Source organism: Gopherus flavomarginatus, chromosome 1 (genome assembly GCF_025201925.1).
Source record: "Gopherus flavomarginatus isolate rGopFla2 chromosome 1, rGopFla2.mat.asm, whole genome shotgun sequence".
In the NCBI taxonomy this organism is placed as follows: domain Eukaryota; kingdom Metazoa; phylum Chordata; order Testudines; family Testudinidae; genus Gopherus; species Gopherus flavomarginatus.
In genome coordinates, this window is record NC_066617.1 from 349,451,019 (window position 1) to 349,472,344 (window position 21,326).

General features: G+C 41.2%; 1 protein-coding gene across 1 annotated transcript in view; it reads left to right on the top strand.

Moving 5' to 3' along the window:
• LOC127045118 (metabotropic glutamate receptor 5) overlaps positions 1-21,326 on the top strand; it is a 274,080-nt gene that overhangs the window by 51,401 nt on the left and 201,353 nt on the right. The window contains exon 2 of the mRNA XM_050940737.1: positions 17,301-17,550. Coding sequence (XP_050796694.1) covers positions 17,321-17,550 — 230 coding nt within the window. The 5' untranslated portion in view covers positions 17,301-17,320. The remainder of the gene's footprint in view (positions 1-17,300; positions 17,551-21,326) is intronic.

Consider the following 21,326-nt stretch of genomic DNA (forward strand, 5'->3'; position numbering starts at 1 on the left):
TTTCACTTGTTTGCACAGTACATAGTGCAGTGGGGAGTCTTTATGTGATACTCTAATACAAACAAATACTAATAACAGTAATACTAATAATAGTAAAACAGCAGGTTAGGACACAGTAGAGTGTCCGACATTGACATGATCAGCTAGAGACAAGTCAAACCTAGGTTACAACAGATAATATTGACCCAAATCTTCATGTAGTAAAGCGAATTGAACTTTCTTAAGGTTCTAATATATTATTTTTCTTCTTTTATATTTTTTTGCCTTTACGTTACTGCACAGGGTTTTCTGTGCTAGATTCAACCACTGCTCAGTCTTGTTTGCCATCCTGCCACCAATAATCATCAATGGTTTAGACTCTAAACTTTAGAGGAAAGAGAAGAAACCCCATAATACTTTTAGCCAAATGTGCATACCCCTGTAAGGGATTGATAAAATGAGGTTTCTTTCTGACTGCATCACGTCTGTCATCTTAGGCTTTGAAACATGAGGTTTTTCATTTCCAGATAATTCTAATAGTCCAGTTTTATCCAAACTTTATGCTGCAGATCTCATGGGAAAGTTTCTATTTATGAGATTTTCAGTGTAAAGATCAGATTGAACAGAATCATCCTGAAGTTTTACAGTTTGTTCATGATATAGCATTGTCACATTGTAATATACTGCTTAATCTGTATGTGTGAGTGTGTGCGTGTGCATAGGAGAGGTAGCTGATGTCTAGTGGCAAGCTCAAAGGGTTGAATAGAGACCTTTCTACTGGTGGAGGAAAAAAGCATTTTCCTTTAGCTTAGATTAGAAAGCTGTTTGGTTTTGTATCTGAAGGACAAGGATACTAGTCACAGCTCCCAATGTGGATGATTCATATCATAACTGAGTATTGATATCAATTGCTTCTATAGAGAGGAAAAGCAGCATTATGTGGATAAGCCTTATCAAGGGACCATACCTATGAGCGAAGTGTATCATCACCCAGAGTGTTATCCGTATGGGAGATAATAAATTCTAAACATTTTACTTACATGCAGATCCCGTCACTTTCGGGCAGTGAGCATCACTGCAGAGGTTTGAAGCTTAAGGACCATGATAACATTGTTTTCACTTATGAGGCTAATTTATATTGGCTTATTATAAATTTTGGTTAAATTTACCCACATTATTCACATACTCTTCAGAATTACAAACCATTCCATGTGCCATGGGGATATGTGGCTATGCGAAGTAGCTCTTCTTGTATGTACCAACAAATACAAGTGTAAGTCTCTCCTGAAACATATTTGTCAGCAAATTAAAGCTGCTGATAACAAATTGGAAACCTGTGGTGCAGAAATATTACACACAGCTTTGTATCCGATTAACTAGCATTCCTCCTTTCACACAATACATTCCATAGGGAGCATGTGTTCAAGGCAGTGACCAACTCTCTGGCTCTGGATCAGAAAGCGTTCTGTTTTCTGCACTAATTTTGGAATCAGTCCAGCTGAGAGCATCGTTACTTAAACTCAAATCTATTTCACACTAAGGTTAACACACTATGATACCTGCACATTGTGGGCATTAAATCTTGCTACATTTGAGCAGTCAACTTTACAGTTTTCAGTAGCTGGCTATGCCCGGTTTGAAATGTTAATACGTTTCATAACATCAAATTCCACATTGTGTCTTTTTACCAAACACTTCATTAAAGCAGACTGGGCAATTAAAAAAGCAGATGTGGTCAAATAAGTCTTTATAACTAAGCTTTTCAAATCCACATCCACCAGACCTATTACTTGCATTTCTTTGAAAATGGTAAGTAAATGTTGGTTTATTATATGGACAGTGTTAGATCTGAGGTAAATGTTCATTTAACAGTGAGGGTGATTAACCACTGGAACAAACTACCAAGGGAAGTAAGTGGTGGATTCTTCATCTCTTGATAACTTCAAATCAAGATTGGTTGCCTGTCTGGAAGATCTGCTTTAGTTAGTACAAGTTATCAGGTTTAATACAGCAGTAGTGAGATATGGCCTGGGATATACAGGTGATCAGAACAGATAATCCAGTGGTCCTTTCTGGCCTGAAAATCTCTGAATTTCCTTGCCTAAGAGCTAGATTTTTGGAGAACTATGTTATTATGTAGCAGCATCAGCTTGTTTTGCAGTGAAGTTTCCAGGGGGTTATATTTCCCAGGAATTGTTTTAACAGCTTTATTTAAAAAAAAAGAAGTGTTCAGGTAAATGAATAGAAAGCTTTTAAAATGGAAAATAAATAGGTTGGAAGGGTCATCAATTTATTAAATTAAGGGTGTGTAAGTAGTCCATATTCCTTTACTAACTTTGATATTTTGGGGGGAAGATTCTTTGAAGCAAATTGTACAGCCTACAGACAGTATGTCACTCCCAGTGTCTTTGCTTTGCTTTGTCAAAAAGACTTGTCAGCACGGCTGCCCAGAGGATTCCGGGGGTTTGGGGTCTTCGGCGGCAGGGGCCCCCGCTTTGGTGGTAATTCGGTGGTGGGAGGTCCTTCCGCTCCAGGGTCCACCTCCAAAGTGCCCCGAAGACCCGCAGTGGGGGCCCCTCACTGCCGAATTACCGCTGAAGCGGGACCCGCCACGGAAGTGCAGCCTGGTCTTCAGCGGTAATTCGGCAGCAGGGGCTCCTTCCATTCCAGGACCTGCCGCAGGTCTTCGGGGCACTTCGGCGGCAGGTCCCGGAACAGAAGGGCCCCCCACCATCAAATTACCGCCGAAGACCCAGTTGCACTTCGGTGGTGGGTCCTGCTTCGGTGGTAATTCGGTGGCAGGGGGTCCTTCCGTCCTGGAGCAGAAGGACCCCCCTCCGGCGAAGACCAGGAGCGGAAGAAACTCTGGGGGCCCAGGCCCTGCGAAAGTTTTCTGGGGCCTCCAGAGCAAGTGAAGGACCCCACTCCAGGGGCCGCGAAAAACTCTCATACGGGCCCCTGCGGGGCCTGGGGCTTGCAGCAAATTGCTCCTATCTCTGGATGGCCCTGCTTGTCAGTGACTCTGCACTGGCAATATGTCAACACCAGTGTCTGTCATAAACAGATAGCTAAGGGTTAATGTCTCTTTCACCTATAAAAGGGTTAACAAACAGTAACCTGAAACACCTGACCAGAGGACCAATCAGGAAACAAGACTTTTTTCAAATCTGGGTGGAGGGAAGTTTTGGGTGTGAGTCCTTTGTTCTTGGTTCGGTCACCCTCTCGGCTCTGAGAATGATTTTTCTATCTCCAGGCTTTCTAAGCTTCTGTTTCCAAGTTGTAAGTACAAGGATAGTAAGACAATGGGTTTATATTGTTTTTTTGTATTTACATATGTGTAGTTGCTGGAGTGTATTCTTTTTGGATAAGGCTGTTTATTCATTTTTCTTTTTAGCAATTGACCCTGTATATTGTCACCTTAATACAGAGACCATTTTATGTCCTTTTTCTTTCTTTTTATATAAAGCTTTCTTTTTAAGACCTGTTGGAGTTTTTTTCTTTAGTGGGGACTCCAGGGAATTGAGTCTGCAGCTCACCTGGAAATTGGTGGGAGGAAGAAGTCAAGGGGAAACTCTCTTTGTGTTAGATTTACTAAGCCTGACTTTGCATACCCTGTGGGTGAGGGGAGAGGGAGATTTGTTCTCTCAGTATTTGTGTTTCAAGGACTTGAAGCAGGGAATCTCCTAGGGTCGTCCAGGGAGGGGAGCCTGGGAGGAAGTAACAAGGAAACAAGGGGAGGGGGTTATTTCCCTTTGTTGTAAGACTCAAGGCATCTGAGTCTGGGGGTCTCCCAGGGAAGGTTTTGGGGAGACCACAGTGAGCTAGGCACTGTATAATTCCTGGCTGGTGGCAGCGATATCAGATCCAAGCTGGTAATTAAGCTTGGAGGTTTTCATGCTAACACCCATATTTTGGACGCTAAGGTCCAGCTCTGGGAAGAAATGTTATGACAGTGTCTTTGCACCTTGAGAGTGAAATTCTGTGTCAAGGGCTTTCACAAGTCCTATGAACAACTCAGGTCCCATTATGGGTAAATATCAAAGATGTAATTGTTGACATGGCCTGTTGGAGGAGATACAGTTTGTCAGCATGTTTTCTCCATCAGCCTCGATTTCAGATAATTGTCTGATTATCAAATAATGGGAATTTCTTAAATGGTTTACTCTTCTTATCCTTGAAGACAGCTTATTGCATGAGTCAGTGTCAAAAATCTAATCCTTTTTTAATCTTTCTGCTTTTATAAAGTATGTATCACTGTGATCTCAAAGCTCTGTAGGGGAATTAAAAAATAACAGTGAAATGTACATGGATACGGTCAATAAAACCAACATATGTCTTAAATTTTAATCTATAATGTGATTTCATTGGACTGGAAAAAGGGAGAAAACAAATGTTAGATGCCTCAAAAAAGTAAAAGAGGAAAGCAATGTTAAAGTCTTCTAATCTAAGGCAGTCCATTTATTGAAAATGACCAGAACAAATCCTAGTTGCCAGTGAAACTTACTCTTAAACAGTTCCAACTATGAGGATTTGATTTTCATTTGAGTTATGAGATCAAAATCTGACTTATAATGAGACCTTGGTTGCAGTCTTACCGATGGAGAGGCTACCAGCCACTCCATAATAAATCATTCACATCTATAGATCTGGGTCTAAAACTCTTAAAACAGGCTGTGATTTAATGAATTTCTCTGTCCTCTATTATTTGTAGAAGGGCCTTTATGTTTTTCCCCCCTTAAATTGCAACCAGCCAATAGAGGACAACATGCTCCCATACATATAATGGGACAGATTTTCAAAAAAAACTGGGATGGGATGGCTCTGTTAAGGAAGTCAGGCATAGCTCTACCTGTGCCTAACTAGCTGCTTTCCAGATGGTGAGCTAAAAGACCAATAAGCAGCTCAGTTGTGGGGGAGAGCATTTCCTCTACAGCAGCGGCTCTCAGCCTTTCCAGAGGATTGTGCCCTTTCAGGAGTTTGATTTGTCTTGTGTACTCACAAGTTTCACCTCACTTAAAAACTATTTGCTTACAAGATCAGACATAAAAATACAAAAGGGTCACAGCACACTGTTACTGGAAAATTGCTTCCTTTCTCATTTTTTGCCATATAATTATAAAAGAAATCAATTGGAGTATAAATACTGTACTTACATTTCAGTGCTTAGCATTTAGAGCAGTATAAACAATTCATTGTCTGTATGAAATATTAGTTTGTACTGACTGCGCTAGTGCTTTCTATGTAGCCTGTTGTAAAACTAGGCAAGTATCTAGATGAGCTGATGTAATCCCTGGAAGACGTCTATGTACCCACAGGGATGTGTGTGCCCCGGTTGAGAATCATTGCTCTACAGCATTCTTAGACCCTGGCAGTCTACAAGTCAGAGCGTTGGTGCCTCTCCAAAACTAAGGTTAGATCAGCTTCCAGTATAAAGCCCTTTCTTTCTTGTTTATTTAGACTGTACACTGTTCAGAGCAGGGGCTATACAGCATCTAGCACAAAATGGTGCTCTGATCTCAGCTGGAGCCTCTAGGGGCTACTGCAATGCTAATAATATTCAAAGTGCATCAGTGAAGCGTATCGATATCTAGCTGGTAACTACCTACCTACAGCTAAAAGCCTGTGTGAAAGGAAAAATAGAGGTGGGAATAGGCAGCAGGTAGACAAGGGTGGTGAATTACTCTGACTGTGGGCTAAAGTGCCACACCTTTAATGAGGTAGATAAATAATTGCAAACTTCCTCTCTCCCATCTTCTCTTTTTCTTCTCTTTCCGTGTCTGTGCGTCCTTTATACACATACAACTAATTTCATAAGGTGACAGCCTTATAAAAAAATTGAGTTTAACCCTGCACCAGGACCAGAGTGCTATGGTATGGCTTGATTTTTTTATGATCACATTGAATATCTGGAGTCAACACGGTATTTCTAGTATATATTTTCATCAGAAGAGCATCCTCCCCATAGCTGATAGAAAATTTAGATGGAATGTAATCTAGGGCAGGAGTCCTAGGCAGAATTGTAACTTCTTTCTAGACAGAATTCAAAGGCAATAGATCATCTCTGGAGCTGCCTCTCACAAAATGGCTTTTCTGGAGTTCACCCTAGAGGTTTGCGTAAGTGACATTTTGCAATGAAGAACCTTCACTGATGATGGATGTTTGTATTAAACTCGACATCAGGTGTCTAATCAGGTCCATAATGGTGTCAAGAGCCTTGCAAGCTAGTGGTCTTGAACAAATAAGGCTGACAATAAAGCTGTGAAAGAGTGTTAGAGATGAATGGGAGAGAAATCTTTTGTAGCACAGCCTGTGCCCCCACAGTGGGAAAATAAATCAATGTAGCCTAAAATAACCTCAACGTAGCCTACTTCCATGTACACTTCAGTTTGTCTCTACTGAAGATGCAGGTTAACTCCTTCTATCTCAATGTTGTAGGTCAATGTCAGCCCACAATAAGGTAGCTAACCTTGATGGATTTTTCTGGTGAAAATTAGTGCTCTGTGTGTGTGTATATGTAACACTGACAGACTCTGGTCACTGGCGGGGGGGATCGAACCAGGAGCTTAGTGCATGAGTCTCTGTGGGTCTCAAACTTTTTCACTGGTGACGCCTTTCACAGCGCAAGCCTCTGAATGCAACCCCCCTAATAAGTGAAACACACTGTTTAATATACTTAACAGCATTATAAATGCTGGAGGCAAGCGGGGTTTGGGGTGAAGGTTGACAGCTCGCAACCCCCCATGTAATGACCTCGTGACCACCGCAGGGGTCCCGACTCCCAGTTTGAGAACCCCTGCTCTACCACATGAGCTAAAAGCCAACTGGCTGTTAGCTAAGGCTGTAGAGCAGACTCATTTTATCTCTCTCTCAGTGGTCTTGGTGCCACTAGATGGGACAGAACACCACACCCAGAAGGTGTGCATATGCATGCACACAGATGTTGCCATTAATCTCAGATTCTGCCAACAGTTACCACACAGTGTTACCACACCATTGATTGTTTAAACTCTGCTTGAAGGAGGCAATAATTGTGTGCATTTGGGGCTAACGTTGACTTTGTAATGATGATTCTGAGTGTATTCTTCTTTATATTTTTTCTCCAGTTTTTCCCTTCTGTTTCAAGTATTAGAGTTATTAGGCTTTGAACAGTGCCTAAAACATAGGATCCCCTGTCATCAGTCATTGACTGATGCGAGGCATTGTACAAACACACAATAAAAAGATGGTCCCTGCCCCAAATCTAAGGAACACTTTTGTACATTTTCTTTGTGCTGAAGTTTTTCAGGCTGGGGAAGAATGACTTTTCTCTTTTGCAGATTGTCTTGTTCTCTTGTTAGTGGTTATCACATTTTTTTTTTATTTTGGAAATAAATTTCAAATACCTGCAGTGATGCTTCATTGCCCTTTTCAATTCCATGTGACAGATTGAGCTTAATTCACTGGATCTCTTTGTTCTTGTATTTAATATAATTGGGAACTCTATGAACTCCACATAATGATGCTTAAGAAACTTGCTGCCTCTCACTCCAAACAAAAGCAGTTGATACCCAAATAGGACTGAAATTTTGCTATTGCAACTGGTATAGAAAAATAATCATTTTTGGAATCAAGATTCTCACTTCACTGAGAATCAAGATTCTCACTTCAGCATCTCCTCTTAACTGCAGAAATAGTTTACAATCCCCCAGATGACTAGTAGTTAAGAAATATGCTTTTAATGGAAATGCTTTTGGTTACTATTATTTCCTGAATACTGTGGATTACATTTTCTGCTCCAGGACTGTTGCTGATCTGTTTCCTTGCAGGAAAGATAGGATTTCCCTTCCACTTTATTTTCAAGTGTTTTCTGTAGTCTAGCTTTAGAAGTCCCATATGATACGAGGTCTGTCACTTCACTCAGGAGACTATTCCACAATGTGGTACATTATAGTTGGGATATTTTTCTTTTTACGTACATTTCTATCTTTTTTCTTCTTTCTGTCTTTCTTTCTATTCTCCATCCATCCATCCAGTTACTTCTGATTACATACCTGTTTTCCTTTCTAAATCATTCTTCTCTCTGCTTGGTACATACAGCCTTCAAATATTTGTAAGCCATTATCATATTCTCTGTCCTTTTCTTATTTTCAATTTAGCAAAGTTCTTATTTCACTCTTTCAGTATATAGAAAGGGACGCTTATATTCCTTCTTCATGCCAAGATGCACCCTGATGTGCCAATGGGCATTTTTTGAGCCATATCTCCTTGCAAAATTATGTCCCATTTGCTGTAATCCCTAGTTTCTGCTGCTCCAGGTGTCCCTCACATGTTGACAATCAATAAATCTTGGATTATTTCTCCCAAATGTTTTAATTGCAGTTTTATATGTGGAATTTAGGGTTTTTAAACTTTTTAAACTTTTTTTAAACTTTCTATCCAATGTTACTCCAGTGTATTAACTCTCTGTCCTAATTGGCATTCTCAGCATTTAGTGTCATCTGCAAGTTTCATTAACATGCTGTTTACTCCCTCTTTGAGATCATTAATGAAGATGTTAAATAAGACAGATGACAGTTAAGCACGTCATATGAAACTATTATCTCATCTTCGCTTAAGCATTTCAGAGGCTAAAGGAGTGTCAATTCTGATGGTCATTTCAGCCATCTGCTATGTGAACAAAAGGCTTTTGTGTTACATACTTTTTCAGGAGAGGCCTGTTTTCTGAAAAACAGCATTCATCTTTTATGCACGCACAGGCAAAACCTGTCTGCTGTGCTGCTGTCTGTAAATATTTTGTCAGATGGCTTTCTTTCAAGGGCTGGTGCAGCAAGTGGCAAGTGCAACTGGCCAAGAGCACCCCTGTTTTGGTGTCAGTACTATCCTACTAGTCAATGACAATGAAAATGGTAGTTGTTGGTTAGATCTGGTCAAATGAGCATAGTAGATATTGATCCATCTTTGCAAGTATCTATACATTCATTAATCTGCCACACCAAGTGTCAAAACTGATCTTGCAAATGCTGCTGTGTGGTGTGATGTCAACTGGAATATATGATCAGGAACATGTAGATCAGTTCAATTGGTTGCAGCCCCCTTTCCCCTCCCACCCCTCCAGGAGTGGCAGCACTTGGCATTTTTGTTCTGGGGAACGTTCCTGGAGAGAATGTTTGTGCATAAAGATATGTGACATAATAGCTAAATGAATGGAAAAGAGAAAACAATATTAATATATTCTGTTCCAAAATAGAATGAAGTGGGATTAATCTTAATCCACCAAGCCTTTTGCCTGTAGGTAACAGATTGGAGTGCAGGCCCTAGACAAAACTAGAGCTGGTCAGAGCATTTTCATCGGAATATTTTTTCATGAAATATGCTGTTTTGTCAAAGCTGTGAGAGAGTGTGAATGAGAGAGAAACCAAGTCCCAGCCCAGAACAGCTGGTAGCCTAATGGCTCGGACACTCATCTGGGATGTGAGAGAGCCTGATTCAAGTCCCTGCTCTGCCTAACTCAAAATGCCTGATCTTTGGGGCTATTTTGTTGTGTGTTTTGACCAGAAATCCCATTCTGGACCTGAGACAATTTTGTCAAAACCAGCCCAGTACCCTTTCAACATTCAGGCAAGTTACTGGCCAGACAGTATAGGTTCTCTTTATAAAAGAAATTTCCTCCTCCACAATTTTTCTTAAGTAATATCTCCCAAGATTCTTCATATTAACTCTTTCAAAATCTTTTGTTAAACACTTCTGTGAAATTCAAGCAAGTGCAACTTCAGCATCCAGTTGTCTCTAGATATGTGCAGACTCCTACGAGACCTCACTGCACTGCCAATCCTCAGGTACATCTACTGGTGCTGCAGACACACCTCCTGATTGCAGGGCAGACACAAACGGAAAGTGCAGACAATTGTTAATATCTTCAGACTATAAACAAAGAAAGCAATCTGAGACACCATCGTGTTTCTGCAATAGGTATCACGCTGGAAGTCTTGTACTAGACGTTAGCACCATGGAGGACTTCAACCATTATTCAGGGCAGAAGGGAATTACAGAGCTGTAGTTAGAGCTAGTTAATAAAGTGGATCAAAGGTGACCAGTCTACAAGGAAAGCTATTGACAAGACTTCTCTGGAGATTCTCAGTAAGTTCTGCTCTGGGGATTCTCAGTAAACAGGAGTGTTTTAATGAGACTTTCCATTTAAGTTTAAGCTGGGAAGTGACAACTTTAAAAGGAGACACAAGTTAGATGCATTAAATTGTGGAACTGGGGCAGAGTTTCCTAATGGGGGAAAGACTTTATTCATTTAAAGTAGCCAAAAAAAAGATGTGCAATTACCCCAAAAGGATAGCTTATCACCAAAGGAGATAATGGGCAGATGTATTTAATTTAATTAACTAAATTTGAATGTTAAAATTCATGTATTGTATTTTGTTTAGTGTATGTGATGTAATTACTCAATTAAAAATATGAAGTATTTTAATTATCAAGAGACAATAATCATAATTTAAAAGTAAAAATAACTACCTGGTTGGGAATTTTTCAATGAGATTTTTTTCACGGGAAAATGCCAGATGAAGAAAATTTAAGGAGAGGGTTGGTTTCAACAAATTTCTTGATTTGAAAAATATTTTGACAAAATTGTTTAGCAATTGTCAATGTTTTGCATCAATGGGCCCTGACAAACATTTCCGGGACCACTTATAAACAGACGTCTTGTTTTTCCAAAATACATACATCAGCAATTTCAACACTCTCAGCAGGAAGGGCGTAGGGTCAAGCTGCCCTGTTTGTGGCACCCAAAACCTCCTCCCCTCCTGTCTGGTTACACTGAGGCCACTGCATTACCAATTTATGACCTGCTGACTTAGCTACTTTTGTTAGCAATAAGCAAGAATGGTTCAGTATGGCCTGCTAACTTGACTACTGTTAGAAACAAGTTTAGGCACTTTACTGGTTTGTCAAAATCTCCCCGAACAGATCTGCCGCTTATTCACAGAAAGCCCCGGTGGGCCGGGCCGGTTTGTTTACCTGCCGTGTCCACAGGTTCAGCTGATTGTGGCTCCCACTGGCTGCGGTTCGCCGCTCCGGGCCAATGGGGGCTGCGGGAAGGGCGGCCAGCACATCCCTCAGCCTCCATTGGCCTGGAGCAACAAACCGAACCTGTGGACGCAGCAGGTAAACAAACCAGCCTGGCCCGCCAGGGGCTTTCCCTGAACAAGCGGTGGACTAGCTTTGAGAACCACTCAGTAGATCACTGGTACATTTTCTAGTGATTTCCCCAGTCTAGTTTTAAATGTCACAAATGATGAGGTTTCTAACAGCAGGGAAGTCAAGAGTAAACTTGAGTAAACTGAGTTTACCCATTTCTCATTTGGGGAAAATGGAATTTAGTTAAGGTAAGTTTACCACTTTTTTTATTTGTTTTGTTTTGCAACTGCACCACTGGTTTCTACCATTTCGCTTTGGGATACTGTTCTGCATCCTATCACCCTTGACTTTCAGAAAGATTGTCCAGATAATCAGACAGCACGTTGCATTTTAATAATTTCTTCCCATTGCTCCAAGTTATATATAAATCATTATCCATATTCAGCTCTTCAAATACCTCCTGCAAGATGCTGTATCTTGTTAACTCTCAAGGAAGCCAGTGAATTTTAGTACAAGATGTGTGGCTAAATCTGCTGTTCTGCTTTGAAAATCTCTACTAGGATCTCTCCCTACCTATCAAAAACACAGGTGGTGCTTCTTGATTAAAGAAATACCCTCCCGATGTCAGGTAGGATTATCACTAGCTAAATAAATGATGTAATCCATTTCTTCATTCTTGACTGACCATTCTGTTTTTCTAGAAAATTACACTATGGTGATTTGACTTCTCCCCAACATCTGTATCAATTTTATATCTTAAAGTTCTCCAAATGGCCTCCTTTTTAGTTCCCATGCATTAAGCCTCATTTCAAAATGGGACAGATGTCTGATAACAATTTGCATTTACAGATTAGGACAAAAAGCAATAAAACAATTTTTGTGTCTCTATCAAAATTCTCTCAGCATAGTATTTCAGTCAGCTGGGTCTTTATTATCTTGTATTGGTATCCTCTAGTCTGATAGAAGCAGATGTCAGTGTGTTTTGTTTATTATTTTTAGACTAAAATCCCTGTTGCTTTTGCCTTATAATGCAGATTAGATCTCAGAGGTTTGTATTAAGAGGGTTTAATTGGCTCAATTGCTGGGCAGAAGGAATAGTAGGAGTAGAAAGTAATTTGCCAGACCCCTTTCTATCAGATCCAAGTATTATATACTGTACTACATTCACTTTCATCCTGGGAGGAGGCGGGACAAAGAAAAAAGCACAATCTGTTCTTTTTAAGCTTCTTAATAGTCACTAGTACTGATCCAGCTGAAGATGAGCTAGCAGGTGGTTATAGTTATAACATAGGTGGTAATGCATGTACCTTATATTGAACTAAATTGTAAATCAGAGGCAGGGCTAAGTCATTAGCAGGTGATGTAATACATGATTTATTTATACATGTTGAGACATATGGGAGCAGATATTCAAGAGCTCAGCTTTCATTTATTCACATTAAAAAAGGGCCAAACTTTCAAACATCCTCAGCGGTCACTTCTGGCCACATTTTCAAAAGAGATCAGCACCCAGCGAAAATCTGGCCCACATTCCAGTGTAGAGTCAGCTACAATATAAATTCATAGTTATTAAGTGCTTTAATGAAGAAACTGTTTAGGGGGACAGAGTTTGAATGTAAATCACTAGTTTCTCATTGCAGATTCACCTCTAGGTGTGGTTTAGTGAGTCTTAGGCCTTGTCTACAAAGTATAACTCAAAACGATGTAGCAAAGATCTACTTATCGCTGGAACCACACTACGCAACATCGATGGGAGATGCTGTCCCATTGACTCCCCTTACTCTTCTCAATCAGGTGGAGTACAGGAGTTGATGGGAGAGCGACTGACAGTCAATTTAGCGGGTTTAGTGAAGCCCCGTTAATCGACCATTGATGCATCGATTTACACAGCATCCATCCTCCTGTAAGTGTAGACAAGCCCTTACATACTTAAATGGTGAAACAAAGTAACAGTAAATCAATTTCTCCCTTCTGTTTCTTACCTGGGGCAAGTTTTGCTCATTGTTAATGATTGGCTAAGAATTGTGCACACCTTCTAACCCTGCCTCTCCCCATCTATTTACATCTTATCTTTTTAATTTGTAAGCTCTTTGGAGAAGGAATTATCATTTTTGTATGTTTTGGACAGAGCCTATGTGATAGGGCAAATAAGCCCCACCCTGGTAGGAAGGTGGGCCTGTGGACATGGTTGCCCCCACCCTGCTTCACCTACAACAGTTGTCAGGAGTGGAGAGGGGATTTAAATGGAAGAGGCCCAGCTCAGTTAGGGGCTGACAAGGAAGGCAGAGCAGAACCCTGTTTCCTCGTCAGTGAGGGAAGCCTGGCTCTAGCCAAGAACTGGAGACAGCTTGCTATCTGGGTGAGCCTCCTGGTGGATGTGGCGATTGGGCCCAGGAAGACTGACAAAAGGGACTGGCTACACAGAGACGTGCCCTGAGTAGAGGGTGGGGTCCTGCTGATGAATCCTTTGAAGACTCTGCTTTGAAGTTCACAAGTTTCCTTTCATTTTGGACTCTAATGTCCCAGAAGGGGTGGGACATAAGTGTGTCATAGGCAGAAGGCTTAAGGCATTATGGTGCCAGACCCATGAGGGGTGGAACCCAACTGACAGGGACCCATAACTGGGTAATTCACACTTTGGAGGGGGCACCAGGGAGTGCTGCCTAGGCAACCCACTTGCAGCTTAGTACAACAGGGCCAACCTGGTTGTGGCCTTTATATTACTACCACAACATAGATACCACATTTCCCTTTTTATACATAATTTCCATGGATAATATCAATATTATCAACATTTAATTTTAAGCATTTTTAAAACTTTTATCAGTTTCAGATTTCATAGTTGCACAAAATTATGGGTTTTAAGCATTTCTTTTATTTTCAGCAACTTAATTTTCCACAGTTGTGGGAGGAACAGTAAGCTAGGTCAGACAATAATTATTTAATGACAGTAGATGCTGAGATTCAAACAGTTAAAGCTTTCTAACCATTAAAGAACACATTGTCAACATCACATGTCAAAATATACAAAGTAAATGTCCTTAAATCAAACTCTAAGTTCTCAAGCTACATTTTCTTACTTTGTCTATCTGTAAATTTAGATTATTACTGATGGAAATATTTGTTCATTGGTTTGGGTGTTTAGGGTGAAATTGACATTTACTGACACTTACAATGAAAATCTAATCCTTCCAAGCCTACTCATAATATGAATAAGATCTGGTTTCTTTGAGAAGTCTTACCAAGCATCTCTCCTTCCATGAACTCCCCAATCTCCAGCCCCTTTCCCCTTGAGGGAAATGTGTGGTGGAAACTCTTGATGAAAACTTCCCATTTTCTTCCTTCCCTGTTTTTTTTTTTTTCTTTTTCCTGGAGGGGAAACATGGCTTTAAGGAAATTCAGACTAATTCATTTTTGTGATATAAGGGAATCTAACAGTAATGATTATTTTTCCACCAAAGAGCGTTCATTACCACTACAGTATAGCTAAAATTAAATATACATATCTCATCAAAAGTACTCCACAACAGGGGAATTCTCTGTGAATAATTAAGTAGTTTAATCAGCAACGATTATGACAAGTGGATTTGTACAAGTACCTTGATGCAAAACTGCATTCTGTTTTTGTTGAATCTCCCACAAGCTCATACTGCACAGCTAGAGTTTTCCCAACTCGGAAACTCAGTCATTTTCAGAGTTAGAATATCAGGATTTTTTTTTCTGAATGCTGAAAATCTGCATAATTTGGTAAGTGTCTTCATTATTTTGAAATACTTTCTTTCATTTTATTAGAGGCACCTCTTACTCTATGGTGTAACAAAATTACAGGACCTTGAAATATTACATGACCAGTACATCTGTGACATAATCGTATTTGTTTGACTATAAAAGAGTCAATGGTTGGGACGTTCATTGAGAAAATGCTACTTGTGCTGCATTGTAGTTAAATCTATCCTCAGTTTTAGAGCAAGCCTCAAGGTAATAATTTGTACTTGCACTTTCATCTGAGGAGTTCAGTGTTTTACATTTTGAAAATATCTGGTTCTGTAGGTGAATTACAACTGGTTGGAAATTTTCCACTGAAAAAATTTTTTCAATGGAAATGCAGTTTCTGCAAAATCCAAATTTCCCATCAACAAATTATGAGTTTGCTGATAATTTTTTAATTTTCTGTGGGAAAATCAAAAGAAAATACACTTTTTTTTTCAAATCAACTTGATGTTTCATTTTGGGTCAATTAGCCATTAGTTTGTGTAGGCCTGAAGTGCTGCAGGACCTCATGGGAGTTGTAGTTCGAGTACCTAATACCGCCATTTAGTCTATCGACTGGATTCCCTGGCTGGACTACATTTCCCATGATGTACTGCAGGCTCAGCCTCTGGCTGAACTGATGCATTGGCTCACGTGAGCCACATGACCATGGCACATTGTGGGAGATGTATTCTGGCTCAGGAGCCAGGGTCATAGATTAGAATGGGTCATGAGACATGCAAGCTACAGCTCCATGAGACACCACAGCAGCTTAGAGGAAAACAAACACATTGAATTAAGCCAAAATGATACATTGTAACATTCCCAAATCAAACCATTTTTGAACTTTCTGTTTTGTGAGAACTGATGATATTTTGATTGTTCATCCGGATTTGAATCGGCAGAACTTCTGATTTTGGACCAGTTTTAATCCTAATATGGGAGGGAGGGTAGTTTTGTGGTTAAACCTCTAGACTGTAAACCAGGAGGTCTAGGCTGAGATCCTGGCTCTGCCACAAACTGACAGTATGACCTTTCACACACAAGTCACTTAATCTCTCTATGCCTCATTTCTCTTTGCGTAAAATACTTCCTTTCTCTTATCTTTGTCTGTGCTGTCTATTTAGAATGAATGCTCTTCAAGCTGGAGCCAGTCTCTTATTCTGTTTATTTATGGTGCCTATCACAACAGGCCTTGAGAGTCTACCAAAATACAAATGATGTTCATTTCATAGATATGTTAGCTCAGTTGCGGAGGGCTGGAATGACTTGCCCAAAGTCATAAAGCTAGACAGTGGCAGAGCTAGAAGTAAAACTTACGAGTCCAAATTCCTGGATCCAGCTCTAACCACTCAACACAATATCTTTCCATTGTTATTATTTTAGTATATTCCTGTATAACGTTGATATGCTGTAAAGTTTGCACTGTTTAGAGTTTCTTTCCCTGAGGTGCTAATAGATGAGTTGAGGATCAGCAGTTCCCACCCATTGTGCTAGGTGCCATTCGAACAAATAACAAAAAAATGGTCTCTGCTCCAAAGCCCTTGCTATCAAAACCAAGGGGCAACAAGTGAATACCGGCAGAGAGACAAGGAAACAGTGAGACAATATTGGTCTGCATGTTAGGCCTCAGTCTCAGGACACCAACGCCCAAATCGTTGTCAAGTTTAGCAAAGGACTGTTTTAAAGAAGGATTTGAAAGAGACAATGGGGGGGATGTGTGAATGTTTACAATGTTTCTGTGCATGAGGGGCAGCATCGGAGAAAATATGAAAGTTCTTCTATTTTGGTTTGGATTTACGTTTGTACTTTAATAAAAAAACAAAAACGAAAAACAACATTTTAACTTACCATGACCCCTATGTCTTCTGTTTTACCACATTTTCTTTAGAGATGCGCAGAAAAGGACCTTTCCTCAGAGGATTACTTGTGCCATGCACACATTGTTAGCATGTTTAAAATACTGGTATGTTTCAGATTGCATTATGTACAAAGTCACATTTTTTTGCTAATTAGTCTTTTTTAACATTCAGAATATTTTAAAGCAGGAAGACAACAAACAAACAATTAGTTCTGAACACTTATTTTTACCTTTTAAAAACTGCCAAAAACCTCAAAGCAACTGAGCTAATTCAGTCCATTGAGCAGACTTTGAAGGGTTAGGTTAGTTCTGTGATTTATAAACATTTTGTTGTAAGCATTGTGTTCTCTCTCTCTCTCTCTCTCTCTCTCTCTCTCTCTCTCTCTCTCTCTCTCTCTCTCTCTCTCTCTCTCTCTCTCTCTCTTTTAAAAGAATATTTCTTAATGGTACCTTGTTAGTGTCAGTGATGTGAGCACCATTAAAATAACAAAGCATTTAACCTGATTTTTTAATTTCCTAATATGGAAAACCTTGAAAATTTAATCTATTTATTTACAGTTTGTGGGTTTCTTTTGTTTCCATTTAGGAAACTACGGTGAGAGTGGGATGGAAGCCTTCAAAGATATGTCGGCTAAGGAGGGGATCTGCATTGCCCATTCCTACAAGATCTATAGCAATGCCGGTGAACAGAGTTTTGACAAGCTGTTGAAAAAGCTAAGGAGCCACCTGCCCAAAGCAAGAGTGGTTGCCTGCTTCTGTGAGGGCATGACTGTGCGAGGGCTGCTAATGGCCATGAGGCGCTTGGGTCTGGCTGGAGAGTTTTTGCTTCTAGGCAGGTGAGTAACCCTGTATGATTATAGGCATTCACTGATATGCATAGTACAACTGGGTCATGTGCAGATACTTGTGCGTGCATAAGCATACACACACACAAGTTATGTACTGTGCGTGTGTGTTCCCTGAAGTTCAGGATATCATTTTAGCAGAATCTTTGTCATCTATGATTATAGATACCAAAGAGGTTTGTGTGTATACATTACACTGTACACTGTGTCTCTGTTTGGAAGGTATTGCTACATAATACAGTTTTTCAGAGAGTGGCTATAATAGATAGATAATTATTTCTGAAGTATGTTATCCTTGTTCTTGGCTACGTTATTTTAAAATGCATATAAATATGATGCCATTAATAACTAAAACTATGGCTGATCTGAATGTTGTTTTAAGACACAGCTGGTCTAATCTTTGTGTGGAAAAGAAGTAAAAGTCTCTTCAAAATGGAGAGACTATTTATGAATGATTATTTTCCTTTGGGGGTAGTGCTGTTCCATTAACATTGTTCTAAAGAAAGTATTCAGCTGTTCTTTCATATGATCTGGTGGTCAGTCATCCCAGGGGTGGCTCTAGACATTTCACTGCCCCAAGCATGGCGTCATGCTGCGGGGGGCGCTCTGCTATTCGCCAGTCCTGCGGCTCCTGTGGACCTCCCGCAGGCATGCCTGCGGATGGTCCGCTGGACCCACAGCTTTGGTGGAGCCTCGGGGCCAGCGGACCCTCCTCAGGCACGCCTGCGGGAGGTCCACCGAAGCCGCGGGACCAGCAGATCCTCTGCAGGCATGCCACCGAAGGCACCTGCCTGCCGCCCTCCCGGCGACCGGCAGAGCGCCCCCCGCGGCATGCCGCCCCAAGCACGCGCTTGGCATGCTGGGGCCTGGAGCCACCCCTGAGTCATCCTGGCTCAAATGCTCACTTCCATCTGCATGGAAAGGGGCAAGAGGAAAATATTAGCTCAATTAATCAAGCAGGAAATGAGACTGTGGTGATTGCACAAAGAGGAAAGGTGACTGCTGTATGTGCAGTGTGCCTCTGTGTATTTGCCACACATTCCACATAAACTAATGGACCTTGGGTGCTGGAAGACAAAGATGCCAGGCTACATGAAGGGGTGTCAGAATAGTCACTTGACTGTGACAATCTCCCCTTCCAAGGAAGTGCAACTGGAAAGGGGAGCATATGCTGCCCTAAGAATGAAGGTTCTGTTGGAAGGGTCACAAGCATGCTGTACAGCTGGCAGAAAAAAGAGCAATGTGACAGTGAAGCCGGCTGTACTGGAGATGGAAGGGTGAGCCTGTGAAGAACATGGAAGGGAAGCACCTCCATGCAGTTGGCTTGGTATATATGGGGCTTGGGCCCTTGTCAGCTATAAAATCTAGGCCTCTATCCACTTCCCAGATCATGCTTCCTGCCCTTTTTAGCATGCTGTCTATTCCTCTTTGGAAGGTGAACAATGGAGAATAGCATGGGCTCCTGCCTTCTCCCATTGACCCATAACAAGAATGAAACAATTGTGACACCTTTTTGAATAATTGTAATTGCTTATTTATTTCTGCATCTTCAACCAACGGGAGTCCATTACTATGGCTATTTTTTTTCCTATTGAGGTTGCTCTGTTGTATCATCCATGTTGTCTTGCCTTATTCCATCCATTTGTGGCCTGTTTTACAGAGAATCTGTTGACTTAGTTGGACTTGTGGGAGCTCATCACCTTTTTACCTCCTTTTACACTTAACACATGGTGATGTTTCTCTGTTGCAGGCCTCAAATTTTCAAAAGGACCTAAGTCCCACTTTCAAAAGTCACTTAGTGCTTTGTTCATGTAAACTTCAAAGTCCCACTGATTTTATTAGAAGTTGCTCATTTGCAAAGTATTAGGAATTGGTGCCTAGTGGGTTCTCTATGACCGTGAGACAGAGTCAATGGTTTTGGTTAGAAAATGTCAAAATCAAACATTTTGGGTTTTTTTATGAATTTTTACCTCCTTCCCCTCCAACAAACGTTTGTCAAAACTAATATGAATTTGCAAAGCCTTTTGGTGTTGCTGAATCTGCATTTTTAACTGAAAGAAGTGTTGGCCTAAAAATGTCTCCCAGCTGTATCTGAGAAACATATTTCTTCACAATTCAGACGAGAGAGAAATGGAGGGGCAGGTAGCTATCATTTGCAATAAAAAGCCCATGGTGATGAGTGGGACATGAAATAAGTGGTGCCCAGTATCCACGAGGGACAGCAGAGCTGGGAGAAACTAATTTGCAGCTACCCAACCTGGGCCTGCTTTAAACTATAACAAGCTGGCTGGGGCCCCAAGGGGCTATCAGCCAACTGGAGATTAATGGAATGCCGCATGTTCTCTTTATATCCTGCTGTCCCCAGGAAATGATCCTGGAGGCTGCACAAAGCTCTGTGACTGTTGGAAATGTCCTCTTCACTGGAGCCATCCTCATTTTGGAAATCTGTTCACCAGGAGCAATGTAAAGAGACTGATGCATGGCTCAGGATGAGTCTGTATACCATAATACATTCCCATTGCTGCAGCTTGTTATTGTCCAAGGTGACTTGTTTCAGCACAATAGCATTTGTTTGACTATAAAAGGGTCAGTGCTTGTTTCAGCTGAGCATCTGAGTCGTACTGGTAGCATGGCATGTTTATTTGATAAGCCATAGTGAGCAGCAAGGTTCCTGAGAGGCAGTTTAATCAGTAAGCTGCACGTCGGTGTACATTAGCGAGCTGATGGGCAAGCCTGAGGTGTGTTGCAAAGAAAAAGGTCTAAGGCCAACCACTCTGCCACAGCGCAGTGAGCCTAGAAATACACACCATGGTGCGAGGGGTGACAAACAGGAGAGGTTTCAGAAACTGCAAAAGACTTTTTTGAAGCATTAGATACTGTCTAGTGGTGGGGCCTTTATGTGCATTATTTTTGTGAGGAAAAAATACAGCTTTTAAGAAGAGCATGGAAAATGCCTTCAAACCATGGGGGTTGAGGTAGGGGGAATCATGAACCTGGCTATGCATCTACCCAGGGAAGGCAGGGTCCAAAGTGCACAATCCACTGCACAAGTCCATCATCACCAGACATGCCTGGGGAAAGTAAGAGCAGCTACTGGTGGGCTGCAACTCTTCTTTCCACACAGGTAGGTGGGAAGGGGTGGGAAGTGGCTGGAGCTTTGGATTTTCCCCTTCCCCCATATACCAGCTAGTGCAGCTTAGCCAGGGCAGACCACACCAAGTCCTAAGCTAGCCCACTAACCACTGGGATAGCCTTCCATCATGGGTTTACTTCCCTTGCCCCCTCAAGTTTTTACACACAGATACCTTGCATAAATCATTAGTAAGGCTACCTATATGTCACAGATGTCATGGAAGCCAAGGAATCTCTGACTTCCAGAGACCTCCATGACATTCTCTGCTTCAGCCCCTAGAGCTGACAGCCAATGGGGCCCTGGTAGGGTTCCAGCAACAGGCAACAGAAGCAAGTTCCAGTGACGGGTGACAGTCTCGCATAGGGGGAGGGGGATGCCTTGGGCGAGTGCCTGGGGTGTCCCATTTTCTCTTTGAGAAATATGGTCACCCTGCAGCTCCCAGCCGCCATGGGCAGAGGGAGAACCCCACAGATCCCAGCCATCACAATGGTGGGAGAAACCATGGAGCTGCAGCAGCAAAAGTCAAAGACGGGTCACGGCTTCTGTGAATTTTTGTTTATTGCCCATGACCTGTCCATGACGTTTACTAAAAATAACCATGACAAAATCTTAGCCTTAATCATGAGTATGATTT